General features: G+C 41.6%; 1 protein-coding gene across 1 annotated transcript; it reads left to right on the forward strand.

The window, feature by feature from the left end:
• On the forward strand, positions 1-19,117 carry LOC148641910 (epithelial membrane protein 3-like). Its single transcript, XM_088616774.1, has 5 exons — positions 1-150; positions 8,172-8,292; positions 9,464-9,566; positions 10,251-10,391; positions 17,048-19,117. The coding sequence occupies exons 2-5, from the start codon at positions 8,215-8,217 to the stop codon at positions 17,224-17,226; spliced, it is 501 nt and encodes a 166-aa protein (XP_088472900.1). The 5' UTR covers positions 1-150; positions 8,172-8,214; the 3' UTR covers positions 17,227-19,117.
• The last annotated feature ends 913 nt before the right edge of the window (positions 19,118-20,030 follow it).

Raw genomic sequence — 20,030 nt, forward strand, 5'->3', positions numbered from 1 at the left:
CTGGAAGTAGAGGGGGTGGGAGAAAAAAGGGGGTGGGGGAGTGATGGGTAAGAGAAGGATAAGAGGGTGGAGAGAGGAGTTTTCTTCATACAACTCTGACTCCTCATTCACCGTACAGTACTTGTTGTCCTGGGAACTGCAGTTGAAAAGGTGAGGTGTTGTTATTCTTAAATGTGAAAGGCTTTCTGTAGCTGTTGAACGCTGGTTAACTGTAACTTAGACCCTTTTTCTGGCTGGTGGCTGTTCTCTGTATGTCCATTAAGTTTAGAAACTAGTTCACATAGTTCACCATGTTGTTAACTTTCACAGAACTTTCCCTCTGTGTTTTTATTAAGGAAAAGGAACTTTCATTTGTGTTTATTCCTGGTAATGTTACTGTGTGCAAGACTGAAAGCAGTCAGCTGCTTGTGTTAGGGATCTCTCCTACCTTGCTGTTTGTTGAATATGGCTGTTCTTTTCAGGCTGTTGGGATGAGACGACATCTCAGGCAGTGTGTGTCCTTCAGCCTGCTGTCCTGTATCTGCCTGGTCTTGTTGAATGGCAGCAATGTGAGAAAGATGAATGGAGAAATTGTGGATCTGTGTGATGCTCTGTCCCCAAATCAGGTGCCTCAGGATTAAATCTGCAGTTATTGAATCTGGAAGTCTTCTTCATGCATGCGTCTTCAAAACTCAGGGAAAGTGGAGACTGTAGGGATTTTCAAGGTCTGTAATTTAGGAAGAGGTCAGCAATATTATCGATTGAATAGGAGAAATAACCCCACAAAGCCTAGTTTTAGGAGATCACATCAATGGTCATTTACATCTTCATCATAATCATCAACATCATCCTCATTTCCAGTCATTATCAATCCACTTCTTGATGAAGGTATCTTCCAGGATTTTCATTTCCAAAATTTTTTATCCATTTTTTCCTTTCTGATTTTTAATTTCTTCGAATGACTCCGGAGCCTCTGTCATGAGTCTGCATTCTGTACTTACTTGTGGAAGAATTATCGTGTGTATTGTAGTATGTGTGTTTCTGGGTGTGTATGTGTGTGGTTGAGGGATCTCTTAAAACTAGCAAGGTTGTTAGAAGGTTTTTGTGCCTTCATCCCATTTCACAAAACAACAGGGGATCTGCTAGTGAATTTTTTCCTGAATGTCTGAGCTCCTTTGTGTGCATTGTATCATTTTGATACACCTAAGTGGTAACACTAAGTATCATTCAAAAAATTAACAAATCCCCTGTGTTTATCACTTGGCGCTGTACATAACTGAGGAAAACCTCTGCAGGAGTCATAGGTCTGGAATGTGACATATCTAACTATGAAATTTTAGGTTTTATTCCAATCTTTGAAATTTCTGGAGTAACATAATATTTTTTTTCTTAATGATCAGTGCTTCAAATCTTTTGACACGCTGTGATGGGGGATGTACAGTATGTGTCTACTTCACATATATACTGCAAACAGGTTTAGTTAACCTACAGTACGGAATAGTACCAACAGCTTCTGAAAGGACAGTAGGTTTTGTCCTTTGGAGAACTCCATTCAGTCTACTTTTGAAAATCATTTTATTCTTAGGAAGGGAATCCCAGTCCTGGTTATAATGGATCACTGTGTCTGCTGGTTTTAATTCCAGTTGACCTCTTTAATTACTGGAGATAATTGCTCACTTTAAAGGAACAAGTAAGGGTTTATTCTATGCTGAAAAGAGAAGAAAAGAAACACACAGTTTCAGCTGTGGAGCCTTCTTCGGGAAGAAGAAGGCTCCACACCTGAAACGTTGTGTTCCTTTTCTTCTCTTTTCAGCATAGAATAAACCCTTACTTGTTTCTTTGCAGCCTACGCAAGCTGACACAGTTACCTAGTTCAACTTCATTTAACAGATGTGTGTTAAACCTGTTAAACTTTTGGAAAATCATATCGCTTATAGCTTCTCAGCATACAGGTCTTTCAGTGGTCATTTTTCTACTTGCTTCGAAAATTAATGGAATTAATTCTGACTAAAGATAATCAATTCGTGATGAACAGACATACTTTAGGTGGGAATGACAATCTTGACAGTCCCAAAATCCACGTTTGTTTCTCCACTTCTCCAGTAGTCCGACTGGATACATTTCAGGTAACTTGCCTGAATCGGGGGAAATCTGGTCATCAGAAACCAGCCCAATTAGGGTTGATGGTGTTTACATATTCCCAGTCTCACTCACTGTAATTGATTAATTACATTCACAAGCCTAACATTGTAGGTACTGAACACAATAATAGAGGTAAGCTTCAGAAACTGCAGGCATTTAACCTGCGATTACCATCTCAACTTGAACAAAAAGCTGGAAATACAGTGGTACCCCAGGAGCAAAATTAGGATCCCCTGCTTTAGGGGGTCATGGTGAGGGGGACAGGGCATAAGGTGTGTCTGGCACCCTGGATGGACACCAGTCCATTGCAAATTATTTGCTCCATTGCAGGTGAGCAAATCAGAAACGCCACTGGAAAATCATGTCTTTGAACTGTGAGAGAAACAGGGATACCCACAAATACCCCAGGAATACCTCATAAAACCTGAGGAGAACATGCAAACTCCACACAGACAGAGCCAGATTTAAACCCAGATCTCAGGAGCTATGAAGCAACTCCTCCGGACCATCTGTTGTGCGACAGTCATTTAGTTAAACCTGTGCAATAGACAGAACCGGGATCACATTCGAACCAGCTTGTTGCAACCAATGTTTTTCTTGGACATGATCAAATCACTTTCAATAAGCACTTATCCGAATCAGGGTCACGATGTCCCAGAGTCTATCCCGGAAGCTCTGGGTGCATAGGGGAAAACACCCTGGACAGGATGCAGTCCATTGTAGGGCAGACAGACAAATACAGCAGACTCACACCAGGGCCAAATTCCCCAGTGTCATGGTTATCATCCCTCCTCTTGAGGGTGCTCCTACCTTTTTGCTATTGATTTTAGTTTTAGTACTCCCAGCTGTGTCTATCCCCTTCTGCGTTATATAAGCCCTGCGTCTCCGCAAGATGGACGTCCGAAAGCCCGTCCAGCACCAGGCTTGGAGATAGCCTGAGGGCATAGGCTTTCATCCCGACATCCTGAGCTCTGTGCCTGGGGCTCGGCGCGCCTGGTCCAGTAATGGTTTTATCTTCCGTGTTCCTGTCCTTGTTCCCCCATTCCCTGGATTTTAATGGTCTTTGTCTCGAATGGATCTCCCGACTCTTCGATTACAGACTGCGCCCTGACTACCCCTTTGGACCTACCTGGACTTGGTTTCCCCTCGTGCACCAGATCACTGCTTCACCGCCCCCTGTCTGTCAACCCAAATAAACCCTGCTGTGTTTTCCCCTGATGTCTGTCTCAAGTCTCTTCCGAATTATACTGTCACGCATAGGGTCTTAACGTAACAGGAGCCTGTCCTGACTCCCGTGTATTGTGTATTTAGGACCCTATGCAGACGGTTTAATCTGGAAAGAGACTGGAGAATGGGTACAGGAAAAAAACAGTAAGGAATGAAGGGGAGGGCGAACAGGAGGGCGGTGCCGACAGCGATCCAGGTGCAAGGGGGGAGCACAGGCAAACGAGTCCAAAACAGTCCAAATAGGAAAACTGGGGCGCAGTCCGTGATCTAAAACCAGGAGATCCATCCAGAGACGACATGAAGAAAATCAGGGAATGGGGACATGGAACCAGGAACAAGAAAGTTTAAAAGAAGGGTAACGAGGCCAGGCGCTCCGAGCCCCGAACTCAGCTGGTCAGGGCGCCGTTCTGAAGCCTGTGCCCACAAGCCGCGGACGTGGGGCAACTTGATGCTAGGCGAGCCTTGGGGCGTCCATCTTCCAATGCAGAGCCCCAGTCTTCAGAGGCACGAAGTTTAAATAATATACAGGGAACAAGGGGCAGGTGAACGTGATATGAAACTAAAATACAAAAAGGGTCAGAACGCCCTCTAGAGGAGGGATGATGATCATGACACTTATTTGCACACTCCACAAGAGACCGACCTGGCTCCTGTGACATCCAGAAGCCAATTAACCCACCACTATGTCTTTGGACTGTGTTAGGAAACCCACAGGAACACAGGGAGAACATGCAAACTCCACGCAGACAGCACCCCAGGAGTTGAACCCAGGCCCCCAGGGCTGTGATGCATCAGTGCTAACCACTGTACTACCATGGCACTGTGGGCTGCCCTTCATTTTACATTCTTTGTGAACTAAATCAAAGCTTTCTGTCTCTATAACTACAGTCCACACCAAAACCATCAGAAATGATATACTGTAGCATGAATTCTTTGACAGTAAAAATGCCCTTAAACGACATATAGCTAAAAGTAGTTAAACACGTTTTCTAAATAATACCCTGAGAAAAAGCAAAATCGAAAAAGCTCAAGTGTAGCTTGTCAGCTTATCATTCTAAACATGTCAGCATTTCCGCTACGCACTCAAACACAGCTCTGCAAGCTGCTGCCAAATTCAAGATTTTGATACACGAGAGGACCAGCGAATGCGACTTCAACATTGTGTTTCTCTGATTACTATGTGTAGTACCTGCAGAGTTTAGAGGCATCCTTTCATTCATTTCCCTGTTGCTCTTTGGCAGCTCTGCTTTGAAACCTCGGGTAAATTATTGAGGAGTTGAACAAGCTTCAAAACAGTGCAATAGTTTTAGGTATAAAAGACAATTCAGTTCAACTACACCAAGTGTACTCCTTTCCAATCTGCCAAATGTAATCTTGGCAATGTTACTTTTCCATTATTTTCTCCAGACTTTGTTTTGAATGATCTTTTTTTTGCAACTCTTATAACCTTGATGTCATCCTGTTCTGTCTATTTTTATCATGCTTCCTCTTGTTGAGTGCTCATCAAACAGTCATTGTCCTTGCTGCCATGATTAGAAAGCAGGGCAATCACTGCACTTGAAAGAGTTAATTAAGGTAATTGGCATCCTTTGCCTATTTGCACTACAGATGGTGTGCAGCAGAATGAGACAATTTAATGCAGGTGTGAACATAAAAAGATTTCCTTTGTGAGCCCTTGCAACGAGTCTTTTGAAAATCCAATTTCTGAGATAAACAGTACCTCATTAATATATCCTTTACACTTCAAAATATTTTCACAGCTATTGGCAACTTAATAGAAAAAAATAAAGATTGGTTACCAAAATAAAACCCATTTTCAAACAAGAGCACAGAAAACCTGATGCAACTGCTGCAGCTCCTAGACCATAGGATAGCTTTGACCACTGAATCCGAAAGTATGGACATACCTCCGGGAAAAGCTGAGGTTGCTGCTGGAAGAGGTGTTAGTGGGGCCAGTAGTGGGCACTTATCCTGCAGGCTGTTTGGGTCCTAATGCCCCAGTATAGTGACAGGGACGCTATACTGCAAAAAAGGCTCTGTCCTTCGAATGAGACGTGAAACACAGGTCCTGTTTCTCCTTGGTCATTAAAAATCCCAGGGCGTTTCTTGAAAAGCATAGGGGTGTAACCCTGGCATCCTGGCCAAATTTCCCATTGGCCCTTACCAATCATGGCCTCCTAATGATCCCCATCTCTGAATTGGCTTCATTACTCTGCGCTTCTTCCCACTGATAGCTGATGTGTAGTGAGCGTTCTGTGGATGCTGCTACACATTGGTGGTGGTGGAGTGGATAATGAAGCTGATATGCCTTATATCTTCTTATAAACACATAATAACTGTGTTAGAGAGTAGATATTAGGCATTAGTCAGTTGGAAACCTGGGAGACCGAAATTAATGGACACTTTCTTCTAGTTCAGCCCATCTTTGGGTTCTGGATTCCTTATCTGCTGCTTGATCTGGTGATATAGGATGTTGTTTGACTGCTATTAAAGCAGGCAAAAAATTCAGACTTGATTATTTCCTGAAGCTCTACCATACATATCTTTTTGCAGTTATACTATTTTGAGCCCAGCCAGAATCAGAATAGAGATGTGCTCTTTGTTTTGTTCTTTTTTAAATGAAGGTAAATGTAAATTGACAATTAGCATTTCTGGTAAACATCTGCTTTGGTGGGGTGGCAGAGTGTTGCAGTGGATAGCATTGCTGCCTTGCAGCGCTGGGATCCTGGGTTCAGGTCCAGACCTTCGGTGCTGTCTGTGTGGAGTTTGTATGTTCTCCCTGTGTTTGCATGGGCTTCCTCCGGGTGCTCCTGCTTCCTCTCACAGTCCAAAAACATCCAGGTAGGAAAATGGGCTTCTGGGAAAATTGGCCCTGGTGCGTGTGTATCGGTGTAGCCCTGTGATGTACTGGCGTCCTGTCCTCGGTGTACCCTGCCTTGATCCTGTTGCTTGCTGGGATAGGCTTTAGCTCCCCCTACGACCCTGAATTGAATTAAGTGGTTAGAAATTGGATGGATGGATCTTCTTCTGGCAGTCAGTCATGCTAACAGATAAGCTGTCAGTCATGAAAACGGGTCCCGAGACGTGGTCAGACAAATTTTGTCCACGGAAATCATGTGGTCAGATTTCTTCCGAGTGCAAAGTTAAGGCTGCAGGAATTGAAAGCAGATGGAATCACAAATATTCCCTACCAGACAGCCAAAGAATGTAAAAATGATTGCTAATATCTCCCAGACAGAACAACGTGCCCTTTTCATTTAAAAGCAGGTACTTATTTTTCTTAAACAAAAAAGTGGGGACTTAAAAACTGGAGTAGAGTGTTAAATAAATGAATCTCGCTGTGCTTTTACAGAAGTGCTGTGGTATTATTTAGAAAATTCCCTTGGCTTTCCAACAAGAACAGTGCTAGCTAAGCTCTGCCACTTCGCACAACAAAGTATTGAGTTATTAATCAAAAGAACTTGGCCTGTACTGTACAACAGCACAATGAAAATGTCTGAGCTTAATTCTGGGAGAAATATTCAGAGACTGCTGTGAGTTATCATTGTCTCCTATCCATACAATTTGACATTGTGTCAAAGGTACTATAACTGCCAAGTCACAGCATTATAGAATGCTCTGTTCCTTACATAAGCATAATGCTGTTAATAATAATAATAATAATAATAATAATAATAATAATAATAAAACAACTGTTTTATATAGCGCCTTTAAAGGTGGCATCTCAAAGCGCTTTACAGGATGACAACAATAAATAAAAAGAATACACAAGATAAAACACAATTAGAATATATAGAGGAGACTGTGGATGGTGGTACTAAGAAGAGCAGAGGGGTGAAGAATGGAACCAGTTCAGTAAAGGCTTTTCTGAAGAAGAGGGTTTTGAGTCTGGATTTGAAGGAGTTTAGAGAAGGTGGCTCTCCGATATCCTTGAGGAGAGAGTTCCAGAGCTTGGGGGCATAGCAAGAGAAGGCCCTGTCACCCATACAATGTAGAGGGGCTTGGGGGACAGTAAGGAGAGCAGAATTAGAAGAGCGAAGGTTGCGAGGTGGGGAGTAGGGCGATAATAGTTCAGACAGGTACTGAGGTGCCAAGCCATGCAAAGCCTTATAGGTGAGCATGCGGATTTGAAAGTCTACACAGAATTTGACCGGAAGCCAGTGCAAGGACTCCAGGATAGAAGTAATATGAACACTTGCACTAGACCTGGTCAGGATTCTGATTCTGTTATGATTTGTTTTCACTTTGCTGGCACTAATTGTTTAGCTTTCTACCCCCGCAACTGTAACCACTACAGTAATCTGTGCTGTAAAGAGAGGAGAAGACAAGAAAGACTTGTGCAGATGCCACACTGACAAACCCTGTCAAAGATGTTAATTCTTTGACAAAATGCAAGCTCCACAGAGCTTTACAGGAGAATGAGCACCATCTGGTGGTCACTGACATCACTGCAAGCTCACGGGCACCAGCAGGATACAGGAGTCCCTGCTGCACAGCAACTGACAGAAAGGTTTACTCACTTGAGCCCACCTTCCCCAAGCAGAACCCAGACCCTTATTCACACTTTCAGAGTCCTGGTGACATGCCTGGTAACCTGGACTCCAGCAGGGCTCAGTGTGAGCTCAGGATGAGCACCGCTGATCCTGGCTGAGCTGTCTGGGAGCTCACACATAATCTTATAAACTAGTTTACAGATCTGCAACTATTACTCTTACTACAACTGCACTTTCATACCATCTTCTGTCCCCATGTCGCAAAGTGTTGCCCAGGCACTGAGTGCCGTAACTCAGCAATGCCAATCATGGCTCTGTGTTTGCCTCTAGGTCCTGCTGCCTGTGACTTGGGAGAGACAGAGCTGGTGTTCCAATGGCTGTCCTGTTGATCTCTGTGACTCTGCTGCATCTCATCACCCTGACCATGCTCTTCATAGCCACCATGGAGAAGGTGAGACTGCACCCTGAGAGGTCAGGGGAGTGTTACAGGCCAGTTAAAATCTACAGACCCCAAGATATTAGAGTTACAAAATGTAAGTGTGGGGCTTTATAATAAAAGCAGGGAAAACTGTAGAAAAGCCTGGTAAAATGAAGTACTGTAAAGCACAGCAAGATGGAGGAAGTGTGATAAAGCAAATTAAAAGCACCAATAAGCATGGATAAATTACAAGCATGCCATTCCCGTTCACTGTGATAAGCCTTCACGCGGTGTAAAGCTGTAGTTTGCTTTTTTACATTTTATAAACAAAAACAAGAAAGAGAACACATATCACCCCTGTTTTGAAATAACTTCACTGGTTACCTGTATTACCTAGGATAGATTTTAAAGTTGTTTTACTTGTTTTTAAAGCCTTAAATGGCTTAGCGCCCGTGTACCTTACTGAATGTCTGTCTTTATATGTTCCTATACGTGACCGTAGATCTGCACATACCACGTGTCAAAAACAGAAAGAGTGGAGAGGCCTCTTTCTGTTTTTGTGCTCCTAAATTATGGAACACACTACCACTTTTTATTAGGTAGTCAAGCCCGGTACATTCTTTTAAAAAACATTTTTAATTTAGCTTTTAGTTAAAATGGTTCTTTGTTCTTTCTACTTACCTTTTATTGTTCTTATTTTATTATGACCTTCCTAATTTTTTATTTCTTTCTTTTTCAAGCATAAATGGACATTTGTTGTTTTCCTTTACAAATCAAAGTATGTCTCAATTTTAATCTTTAATTTTTTACACTTGGTTTGTAAAGCACTTTGAGCTACTGTTTGTATGAAAGGTGCTCTAGAAATAGTTTATTATCATGGCTTTCTCAAAGCAGATCTACACTCAACCACACATTTTCTTTAGCAAGTTGAAGGGAACAGTATTACACAGAAAGGATTGAAAACAATACAGATAGAGTGTGTATTACACTGATGCAATAAATTATACAGTGAAGTCAAATTGCAACACAGCAATGACAGTTAAGGAGGTGAAAACTTATGAAATACTGGAGCCATGAATATGTAGCAGTACAAATAGCTCAACCAAAGGTGCTTGGATTTTATATTTTGTTTTCTAGGCTTTGTATTGACTCCTCATGGCTGTGAAAACTTTGTGTAAGTCTCTCTCCTTCTCTGTCCACTCAGGCTTGGTGGGTCTTGACAGATGTAGAGAACTCTGATCTGTGGTACAACTGCGAGTTTGATAATACTACTGGATCTTGGCTGTGTTTCTCTACTGGAGACAATGGTAAATATGCCCATATTCATCTCAGTCATCCTTAATTGTAAGGTTGTCAAGAGCTGATGTCCACAGATCTTAGTCTTTGGCAGGACCTTGCCTCTGGCCTGATGGTAGTCCTAACAGAGGTTTGCTTCTCAATCAGAGCAGTTGAACAGGAAGTATAACAGTAAATTCATGGGCAATTTAAGTCATAAGTACGGCACTGCACCTAAAACAACCTTATTCAGGTGTTTATTCAATTAAATACTTTCTGTTGAAACTTACCTTTTTGTAGCTGTTCAAAATGGACTTTGAGTCTCATCATAGCAAGAGTTACCTCAACTGGTCTGAGGCATTATTTCTTCACTTGGGGGTGCTGTCTGGGTGGAGCATGCATGTTCTGTTTTTGCATAGGCAATGATCAAGTGCTCAATTTTTCTCCCACCCTCCAGACACATGCTTTCCAGGTTAAGGGATGTTTCGCTTATCTGTGTGCCTTTGTGGAAATGTTGTGCACCATGCAAATGTCGGTTCCATACCCTAGATGGGTAGCCTATTACATTTACAGACCCAGCGATCTTATGACTTGGGATAGACACTGGGCTGTGGCATTCTCACAGGAATAAGCAGTTTTCTGATGACAGGTGGATGGATGTGGCCATCCTCTCTGTGGGCCTTGTTGTTACTCATCTGCTGCTTCTTCTCTCCCAGACTGGCTGCAGGCTGTCCAGGCCCTGATGGTTCTCTCCGTCATCTTCTGCTTCATTTCCTTCCTCGTCTTCCTGGGGCAGCTCTTCACACTCAACAAAGGGGACCTGTTCTACTTCACTGGCCTGTGCCAGGTGCTCGCAGGTATAGACAGCCCCGCGACTCGAAACACACAAAGCACGGGCAAGCTCATCGCTATATAAGCTCATAATGTCAAATAAACAATCTGACAAATTGTTTTCTTAGTCAGACATAAACAAGATGTTACTTAAGGGCTTTTAAAGCTGATGACTCAAAGAACTCACTTCACTAAAGGTACAGTAGTCTGTTATAATACACCTCAGAGCTAAGTAACAAGTACAGTGCTACACTATAACACATCTGGTTAAATAATTAGACCCACAATGTAATCGAGAGCTCAATTTGGGAAAATCGAGAGGACACTAATCCCTCCAGAAATTGAGTCTGCCCCCTCTGAAGTAGACTATAGAAACCTTTTCCACAGAACTAAAGCCATAGACATTTTTATACAAATCCTCTGCTGTTCATTCAATTATGAACCATTTCTGTTACGCATGACCCCCTGTGCAAATGGAAGGATGGACCCTATGTAGTACCTTAGGGGGTCAAGAGGCAAGAAGGTAGCTTCCAAAGTAAACGAGGGCTAGACAAAAGACCTGGTCAAAGGCAAGTTCCATGGTTCATAACAAGAAAAGTCAAGAGTCAGTTCAGAAAACAAAGGGAAGGTAGACACTCCAAAGAACAACCAATACCAGGCCAAGAGCAGAGGCCTCTGGAGGGTTTAAGTGTTGTGAGAGGAGGAAGGTGCGCTGATTGGCTGATTGGCAGGAGCGGTGTCGTTTGGCAGAAGTGCTCGGGGCTGGTGTGTGATTAGTACGAGTGCGCTTCCATGTGGGAATGTGGTGGGATGAGGGCGTGACAATTTGAGCACAAGGTTAAAGAGCTATGGATGGTAGGAGATCCATCAAAATCCCTAGTTTTGCTCAGTAACACACACATTCAGGCATGGACTGTACAAGATTGGTTATAAATTAAACTTTCTGTTAAGAGCCAAACAAATAGTAATGGAGAACATGTCAAATATTTTTTTATTAGGCTTGTTTTAAATACTTTTTTCCTTATTTATTTTGTAAGCGACTCTATCGAAAGTGGCATACAGTAATCATAGCTTAGTTTCACAAATTTGAGGTAATTGTAGCCAAGTTTCAAAGTCCAACACATAGAGTGACAATAACAAAACTTTTTCACACCTAAATCTAACAAAACAATGAATATAATACAATGTGACAGAAGGACTGGTATATCAGATCAACAGCATGATAATTAAGTAAGATGATGAAAAACATTGGGGCAGCATAGTGATGTAGTGATTAGAGTTACTACCTCACAGCTGTAGGGTCCTGAGTTTGATTTAGGCTTAGGCACGTTCTGTACGGAGCTTGCACGTTCTTTCAATGACTGTGTGTTTTTTCCAAGCATTCTTTTAAAGACATGATGTAATAATGTAATAATAATAATGTAATAATGTTTAATGATGTGTATATCTGAAGCTAAGCAGGTGTGAGCCTGGTCAGTACCTGGATGGGAGACCTCCTGGGAAAAACTAAGGTTGCTGCTGGAAGAGGCATTAGTGGGGCCAGCAGGGGGCGCTAACCCTGCGGCTCATGTGGGTCCTAATGCCCCAGTATAGTGATGGGGACACTATACTGTAAACAGGCGCCGTCCTTCGGATGAGACGTAAAACTGAGGTCCTGACTCTCTGTGGTCATTAAAAATTACCAGGGTGTTTCTCGAAAAGAGTAGGGGTGTACCCCAGTGTCCTGGCCAAATTTCCCATCGGCCTTTATCAATCATGGCCTCCTAACAATCCCCCTCTATAAATTGGCTTAATTACTCTGCTCTCCTCCCCACTGATCGCTAATGTGTGGTGAGTGTTCTGGCGCACTATGGCTGCCGTCGCATCATCCAGGTGGGGCTGCACATTGGTGGTGGTGGAGGGGATCCCCATTGCCTGTAAAGCGCTTTGAGTGGAGTGTCCAGAAAAGCGCTATATAAATGTAAGCTATTATTATTATTATTATTATTATTATTATTATATGGACTGGTGTTTCTACATTGTGTGTGCCCTGCAATGCACTAGGGTCCTGTCCAGTTTGTAGTCTCAACTTCAGGGCTGTTGAACTTCAGAGCATTCCAACAAATTAGTGTGAAACAGGACAGCTATAAGCTGCACAAGTGGTAAAAGCACTGTGCTTTGACTCAGTCCTGGCCTGTGACAGACTCCCTTCATGGTCAGATCTGAGTATATTTCATTAGCCTGTGGCAGAGAATCTGTGAAATCTCAGAATATTGACTCTCTCTTCTTTTACTGTATGATGTATTAAGAATCATTACAATAATTCTATATTAACAACACATTGAAATTTATTCATTCATTCTGTTTTTTATCAACAATTTTATTAATCTCATATTTATCTCACATTTCAGAAATATTTAATTTATTTTGTTTAGTTTTATTTTTGAAGATCCAAAGAGTTGTAGCATTTGTTTTGATATAATACAAGGCGGGTTTTCAGTTTCAACCTTGAACATACTTAATCTTTGAGTGGAGTGTCCAGAAAAGCGCTATATAAGTGTAAGCAATTATTATTATTATTATTATTATTATTATTATTATTATTATTATTATTATTATTATTATTATTATTAATTATTAATATCTGTTCAGTGTGTCAAGTGCTCACAGTATTTATTCCAAAACAAATTATAGATATTAAACGAACACCAGTTGCACATCTATAGTAATGATAATAGTCAAAATAATTCCTGTGCATTTGTGCATTTATTTTATAGCACATCCTTACAAAGCTAATTTAATTTGTAATTCATAGTTCTGATGGTTTATATATGCATAGATATTTTAAAATGTAAGTGAAACAATAAAGACAAAAATACATATATGCTGAATTTGTCAAATTTAATACAAGGCTACAAAAATAAAGGAAGATCTAGCTCTTGGTTAACTGTTCCTAAACTGTAGGAGATTGTACCCTAGAGAGTATTGACACACAGATACAAATTGCACAGACATATACTGCCCGTCAAGCTCTTACCATTACAAAGAACCTTGCAGATCTACAGACAAGCTCAGGGCACCAGACCCACCTCTACATACAAATACACCACAATGAGAAATTCCCATATTCCCCAATTACACAATTCACAGCCAGTGAACAGTTTGTAATAGGTGAATGATTCCAGTGATTTACTAGACATTAGTGGCCGTCTCTGTAGTACCCTCTAGTGGCGGCCTTTAATCAGTGCAGCCAAAGGCTCCACTCGGCCAGGGCAGGCCATGGCTCCTCCTTACATTTACTACTAGGGTATAATTTCCTCTTAACTTTTCTCAGATGCGCCCAGATCAGCCGAGCCAGGGATGAATGGATTTAATTTTAAAACCTGCAGCACTAGTCACAGCCCGCTGACTCAGGTTTTAGGCAGCTGTGTGGTTTTGTTCTGTATTATTTCAGCCCAGAGCCCCTTCACGCCCGTCACTTTCACAGGGCCGGTCAAAGCAGGCCGCCATCGTTCTGAGGATAACAACGACCCTCCGGTCTGGGCCGAAATGAAAAACCTAAGACCCAAACAACGGCAATGAGTATCGGGATAAAAGCTGCAAGAAATCCAAGCCAAAAGAAAGAGCCAGCAGGAAATGCCAATGGCGTGAGGTCTGTGGGACTGGCTGCTCCAGCCTCAGGGTGGAGCTCCAGATTCCTTGCGTGCCAGTCAGCTCCAGTCAATGACACTGCATGGGCAGAAACAGCAAACACCCAACAATGTACTCTAGGTGTTGTGTGAATGCATCACCTCCTAATTATTATTATTATCGATAATAATAATAATAATAATAATAATAATAATAATAATAATAATAATAATAATAAGTAGTAGTAGTAGTAGTAGTTCAGGTGGGTAGCTGCGTCAGCATGCGTACTGTAGCTTGCAAGGGAACAAGTAATAGGTTTATTCCATTCTGAAAAGAGAAAAAAGAAAACACAACGTTTTGGCCGTGGAGCCTTCTTCAGGTGTGAGAAAGATAGGGCAGTAAGCAAAGGTAATGTAGCTTCGTCATGACGAAAAGATCTAGAAAAAGATTTGGAGGAAGGCATAGTGGGTCACAATAATAATAATTGTTTATACTTATATAGCGCTTTTCTGGACACTCCACTCAAAGCGCTTTACAGGTAATGGGGTCTCCCCTCCACCACCACCAGTGTGCAGCCCCACCTGGATGATGCGACGGCAGCCATAGTGCTCCAGAACGCTCCCCACACACCAGCTCTCAGTTGTGAGGAGAACAGAGTGATGAAGCCAGTTCATAGATGGGGATTATTAGGAGGCCATGACTGGTAAAGGCCAGGGGGAAATTTGGCCAGGACGCTGGGGTAACACCCCTACTCTTTTTGAGAAATGCCCTGGGATTTTTAAGGACCAGGGTTTTACATCTTATCCAAAGGACAGAAGATTTTTACAGTTTAGTATCCCCGTCACTATACTGGGGCATTAGGACCCACACAGACCGCAGAGTGAATGCCCCCTGTTGGCCCCACTAACACCTCTTCCAGCAGCAACCTTAGTTTTTCCCAGGAGGTTACCCATCCAGGTCCAGGCCAGGCTCACACCTGCTGAGATTCAGTGGGCTGCCAGCTGTGAGCTGCAGGGTGATATATCTGCTGCCTACATCTCTTTACTGTTTACCTACTAGAAAGAAAGTTTGAACGTGCAGGTCAGTCAGCCTTCTGAGTGCTTATTGATCCAAGAGTCCCTTGGATCATATTGTAACATACTTGTTTCAAAAATGTATTTCATTTTCACATTTAAACAGAAAGGCGCTTTATAAGAATCAAACTGATTGATGGAACATGGCTGGGCAATTTGTTCCTGGTTTCTGCCAGCATGTACATGAAGATTTACATCCTGACCCACTTTCTTTTAGTGTCCACTTGAGTACATATCTGTGTGGACATTTTTCAAGGCCTTGGTTCCATTTCATCTTTGGGTTTGGAATTCTGGCACTTTAGTAAATTAAAAAATTGCAAAATAATTCTAATTTCTGGATGATAATCTGCCATCATTGGTAATCTCAGTTTTACGTCTATGACATGCTGGAGAATAAGACCGGTGATAGTTTGATTTGGACAAACAGAGCCATTGGTGAGATGTGAACACACTCTCTACAGTTTTTAGCATCACAAGACAAAGTCAGATATGGTGTTATTTTCAGTCAGATTAAATCCAGACATGTTCTTTGTAAAGCATATGACAGATGAAGGGTGGCAGGAACATCAACATTCCTGCCCTGTAGTGCTGGGGCTCTGGGTTCAATTCCAGACCTGGGATGCTGTCTGTGTGCAGTTGTATGTTCTCCCTGTGTTCACATGTGTTTCCTCCAGGAGCTCTGGTTTCCTCCCACAGTATAAAGACACACTGGAAAGTTAATAGACTTCTAAGAAAATTGGACCTGGTGTCAGAGTGTGTGTGCCCTGTAATGGATTGGCGTCCCATCCAGAGTGTAGCCTGCCCTGTGCCTGTTGCTTGCTGCGATAAAGTGGTTAGAAAAAGGAAGGAAGGATGATGGATGAACTTTATTGTTTACTTGGCATATAAACAGAATTTCACGATTAAAATACAATGAAACAGGACATCAAGGAGGAAAAGAAGTGTGTCTGTCTTGTATCTGTAAACCTAAGCATAGTTAAATTGTTTTGACAATTCTTGGATTCATAGTGGTCTCCCTTTCATAATTGTAGTGTTGACAGTACAAAGTAAAACATGTTCAGTTTTTTACTGTGTTTCCTGAAAAAGGATATTAATAAGCACATATCACATAATAAAACAATACTGCTATTTGAAATAATGTGCATCCTATTTATATATTGTTTGAGAAACTTTGTGAATATTTAATACACACATATCACTGTCATTGTTTCCCAGCTAAAAGATATTCCTGTTGTTCCTGTCAAGTTTATAAAACTTTTGCTCTACGCTTAAGTTTAATAATAGTTTAATAATATATTTTAGCTGGGAAACAATGACAGTGGTATGTGTGTTAAAAATATTCTGCAGTGCTGCAGGCCTTCTAGTCCTCTCTGTTACAACAGTTCATTTGCCTACAAGCTGTACTGTCAGCAGAGCATAAACCAAGCCTTTCCTAAATGTGTCACAGTTTTCAAACTGCAGGATCTAAAAAAAAAAATAGAGATGAGATCTTAACGCATGGAAAGTTGCTATTCTGTGCACATTTTATGATTCTGGCTGCATCCTGTTTTACTTCGCTAAAGATCTACCCAGAATTCTGGGTGGCATTATTTTTCTCTTCCACTTCAGGGTGCCAGAGCCTATCCTGGCAAGCCATAGGTGTAAGGCAAGGCTCACCCTGGACAGGATTCCAGTACATCGCAGGGCCCACACAGACACACTCACACCAGGGCCAATTTTCTTAGGAATCATTTAAAATGCCAGCATGACTTCAGACTGTGGAAGGAAGCTGGGGCACCTGGAGGAAGCCCACAAGAATGCAGGGAGAACATACAAACTCCACACAGGCAATACCCCAGGTCTGGAATTGATCTGAGGACCCCAGCTCTGTGAGGCAGCAATGCTACCACTGCCACCCACTCTTTTTCAATTTAAACCTAGAGCTCACATATAAACAACGGGTCTGTAAATGCAGCAGAATTGCTATAAACCCCACTGCGTTCTTTTCTCCTTCGTGTCAGGTCTCACGGATTTCTCAGCGGCCCTCATCTACACCGTCCACCACGAGGAGATCCTGCGGGACAGCAGGAAACGTCCGGACGGCGGCCATTTCGGATACTGTTTTGTCCTGGCCTGGCTGTGCGTGCCGCTGCTGCTCTGTGGAGGAGTGATGTACTTCCATCTGCGGAAGAAGGAGTGAGCCCACCAGAGAGAAGACAAGTGCCACTGTGTAAATGTCTAATGTGAGACCCATGTATATTGACACAGCCCTGTTTTGTATTATACCCATAAACATTTTGTATACTTTTATTTTTTCCCAAATTTACTACAGGTTATTTTCTACACAAGAATATAAACTAGTGATATGCATTTACTCTGTTATAGCATAGTTAATGTTTTTTTCAGGTCTGAGCATGTAAAGCAGATATATTCTTTAGAACCAGCCCTCGGCTGAAAGATTTCATGTGAGCTTAGATCATGATCCCCGTCTACTGCTTCTGTTTTCTATTAACAGATTTTGAGCCAAAGATGTTCATAAATGAGCATGTAAAACCCCAAACAGGAGGCACTTCTTTAAGCCTTCTTTAAGTGTTGTGTGAATTTGGAACAAGCCACCAAGTGGGGAAGAAGCCTTCACAACAACGAGCTTCAATCTCTGTACAGTATGTGCAATCTCTGTGCAATTTCTGGTTCAGGTTAAATAAAAAAAACACTGTGGTTCAGTAAGAGTTTCCACATTCCACATTTCCACAGTTTTAAAATGTACAAAGTCACAATATAGAAAAAAATTACAGTAGTTAATTGTTGTGATACATATGGTAGTACAGTACTGTGATACACTACCAGCAATGACAGCTTAGTTGAGTTCATTCCTTTTGCTGGGGTACTGCAGTCACAAAACTAGGCTGAAAGATCTCACTGACCTCAGACAAAGGCTGATTGGACTGCGGCCTGCAAGGTTTTGAAAGAAATAAATTGCCAACACTTGCTTGTCTTTTCTTACAAAACCTTTACTGAGCCATATTGCTGCATCTACAACAACAGATGGGGGTAACAGGGTTTTGCCCACAGGTTTTGCTACAAGGAATAACTCACCTGCCTGCACCTCTGCTGTGGCTGGAAGGTCTGGAATGCAGGGGCTGAAGGCTGAGAGCTGAGCTGAGATTAGGTGTTTGAAATCCTCAGGGAGTAAAGGAAGGTTACAGAAAAGAGTGGCTTTGATCTCTGTAGAGGACAGTATTCGCCTGAGGAAAGTTGTAAAAAGGCTCAAAAGCAACTTAAAATCCTTTTTTTTGTTCACTTTTCACCTCATATCATATTATCTAAAGCAGAGGGCTATAGTATCTTCTACGTTTTAGTCCAGCTGAGCTTGCATTTACCTAGTTCTGTCATTAATTCAGTTAGATTTCTATTCTTTGGATCCTTGGAGCTATTTTAAGCTATTGACTAAACAATGTGAGAAATAACTTGAAATCACCAGCTTCATAGGCGCTCATAATGACAAAGATTCTGTTCAATCAAAAGCTCAATTTAGCAATTAGAAGCACAGCTGGTTCCTGGGACCAGGACTGGACAGCCGTCCTGGAGACACAGGGCTGGATATACAGTAGAAAGACATTTTCACCCATGTCAGAATTGTAGCACTTTTCTGAATAAGGAAAAACAAACTCATCACGCAGCTTCAGAAAGTAATCTTTACACAGCATTTAGCAATGCCAGAATTAACATCCTACTGTATATCCTAGCATCCATTACAGCACATTACAGCTCCATGTCTAGTGTTCATATTATGTGTACAAATATATTATACACATGCTCTCCTATAAAAAATCATGCTCTCTTGAATGTTTACTGTTTTGAAGGACGATTTTGTAAATAAATAAAGCTATTTCTATAGTCGTTTATTTTAATGCAACATATTTTCTTATCATGTATAAAGTATTATATTGTAAACCAATTATGAAAAGATAACATTTACAGATGAGTCATGTTTCCTCATACTTTTAGAAGTCATGATGTTTTCTGACCATTACAATAATAAATATTAGCCTTTTGCTGTTTGATATTATATTAAAGGATATTAAAATGAACTTTGTGGGCTGATTGCTAAACTGTCTCTTAACAGGTAACACTTCTGTATAGAGGCTGCTAATTCACCTATAAACCCTTTATATCCTGTAATACATTAAATAGTTTAAACAATAAGTGACTATAATGATTAACTGTATAGTAATTGAAGTTAGATATTTGTCATTTACAAATAGTTTATTAAAGGCTGCTTAATGGTTAAAACTATGTGATGTGCATATCCCAAAATAAAGTGTATTTACAATAAGATAATCTGAAACATTTTGCTATATTAACCTGCAATAAAGCTTGACAGTAAACTGAGGTACACAAATGAAGTTTGTGTACATTATTTAAAGGCTACACAAATATCTGCAAAATTAGTGTTTACCTTCACAGCTCCTTTTAGAAAGTTAGAATGTTTTTCCACCTTGAGCTCTGTCCTGTCCAGAACAGTACAGAAGGGCAGAAACACGATTGATTAAATAATAAATATCTGTAAATGCACTGTGGTGCAGTGACCAGCTGTGCTGCCTCGCAGTGCTGGGGCCCTGGGTTCAATTCCACCTGTGTGCTTGAATGCTACCTGTTCCTCACTGCTCTTTCCATCACTACTGTGCGTTAAGAGAGATACATTATACACCTCCAACGTAGCTGCTTCAACAAGAGCAGCCTTTTTCAATCCACTCTACAATTTGTCTGTGTGGAGTCTGTATGTTCTCCCCAAGTTCGCATGGGTTCCAGTTTCCTCCCACAGTACAAAGACAAGGTGGTAGGTAAATGGTGCCTGCCTGTCCTGCGATGCACTAGTGTCCCATCCAGGGTCTATCCTGCCTTCTGCCTGTTGCTTGCTGGGATAGGCTCCGGCTCTCCCACTATCCCATATTCAATAAAGTGGTTAGGAAAAGCTTGGAGGGGTAACTCATCAGACATTAC

Source organism: Lepisosteus platostomus, chromosome 23 (genome assembly GCF_059453375.1).
Source record: "Lepisosteus platostomus isolate fLepPlt1 chromosome 23, fLepPlt1.hap1, whole genome shotgun sequence".
In the NCBI taxonomy this organism is placed as follows: domain Eukaryota; kingdom Metazoa; phylum Chordata; class Actinopteri; order Semionotiformes; family Lepisosteidae; genus Lepisosteus; species Lepisosteus platostomus.

Excerpts from the sequence above, each read along its gene's own strand:
- LOC148641910 (XM_088616774.1), top strand. The coding sequence starts at position 8,215 with ATGGCTGTCCTGTTGATCTCTGTGACTCTGCTGCATCTCATCACCCTG. Across the intron at positions 8,293-9,463 it reads TCATAGCCACCATGGAGAAG|GCTTGGTGGGTCTTGACAGA; the intron begins GTGAGACTGCAC and ends CTGTCCACTCAG. Across the intron at positions 10,392-17,047 it reads CCTGTGCCAGGTGCTCGCAG|GTCTCACGGATTTCTCAGCG; the intron begins GTATAGACAGCC and ends CCTTCGTGTCAG.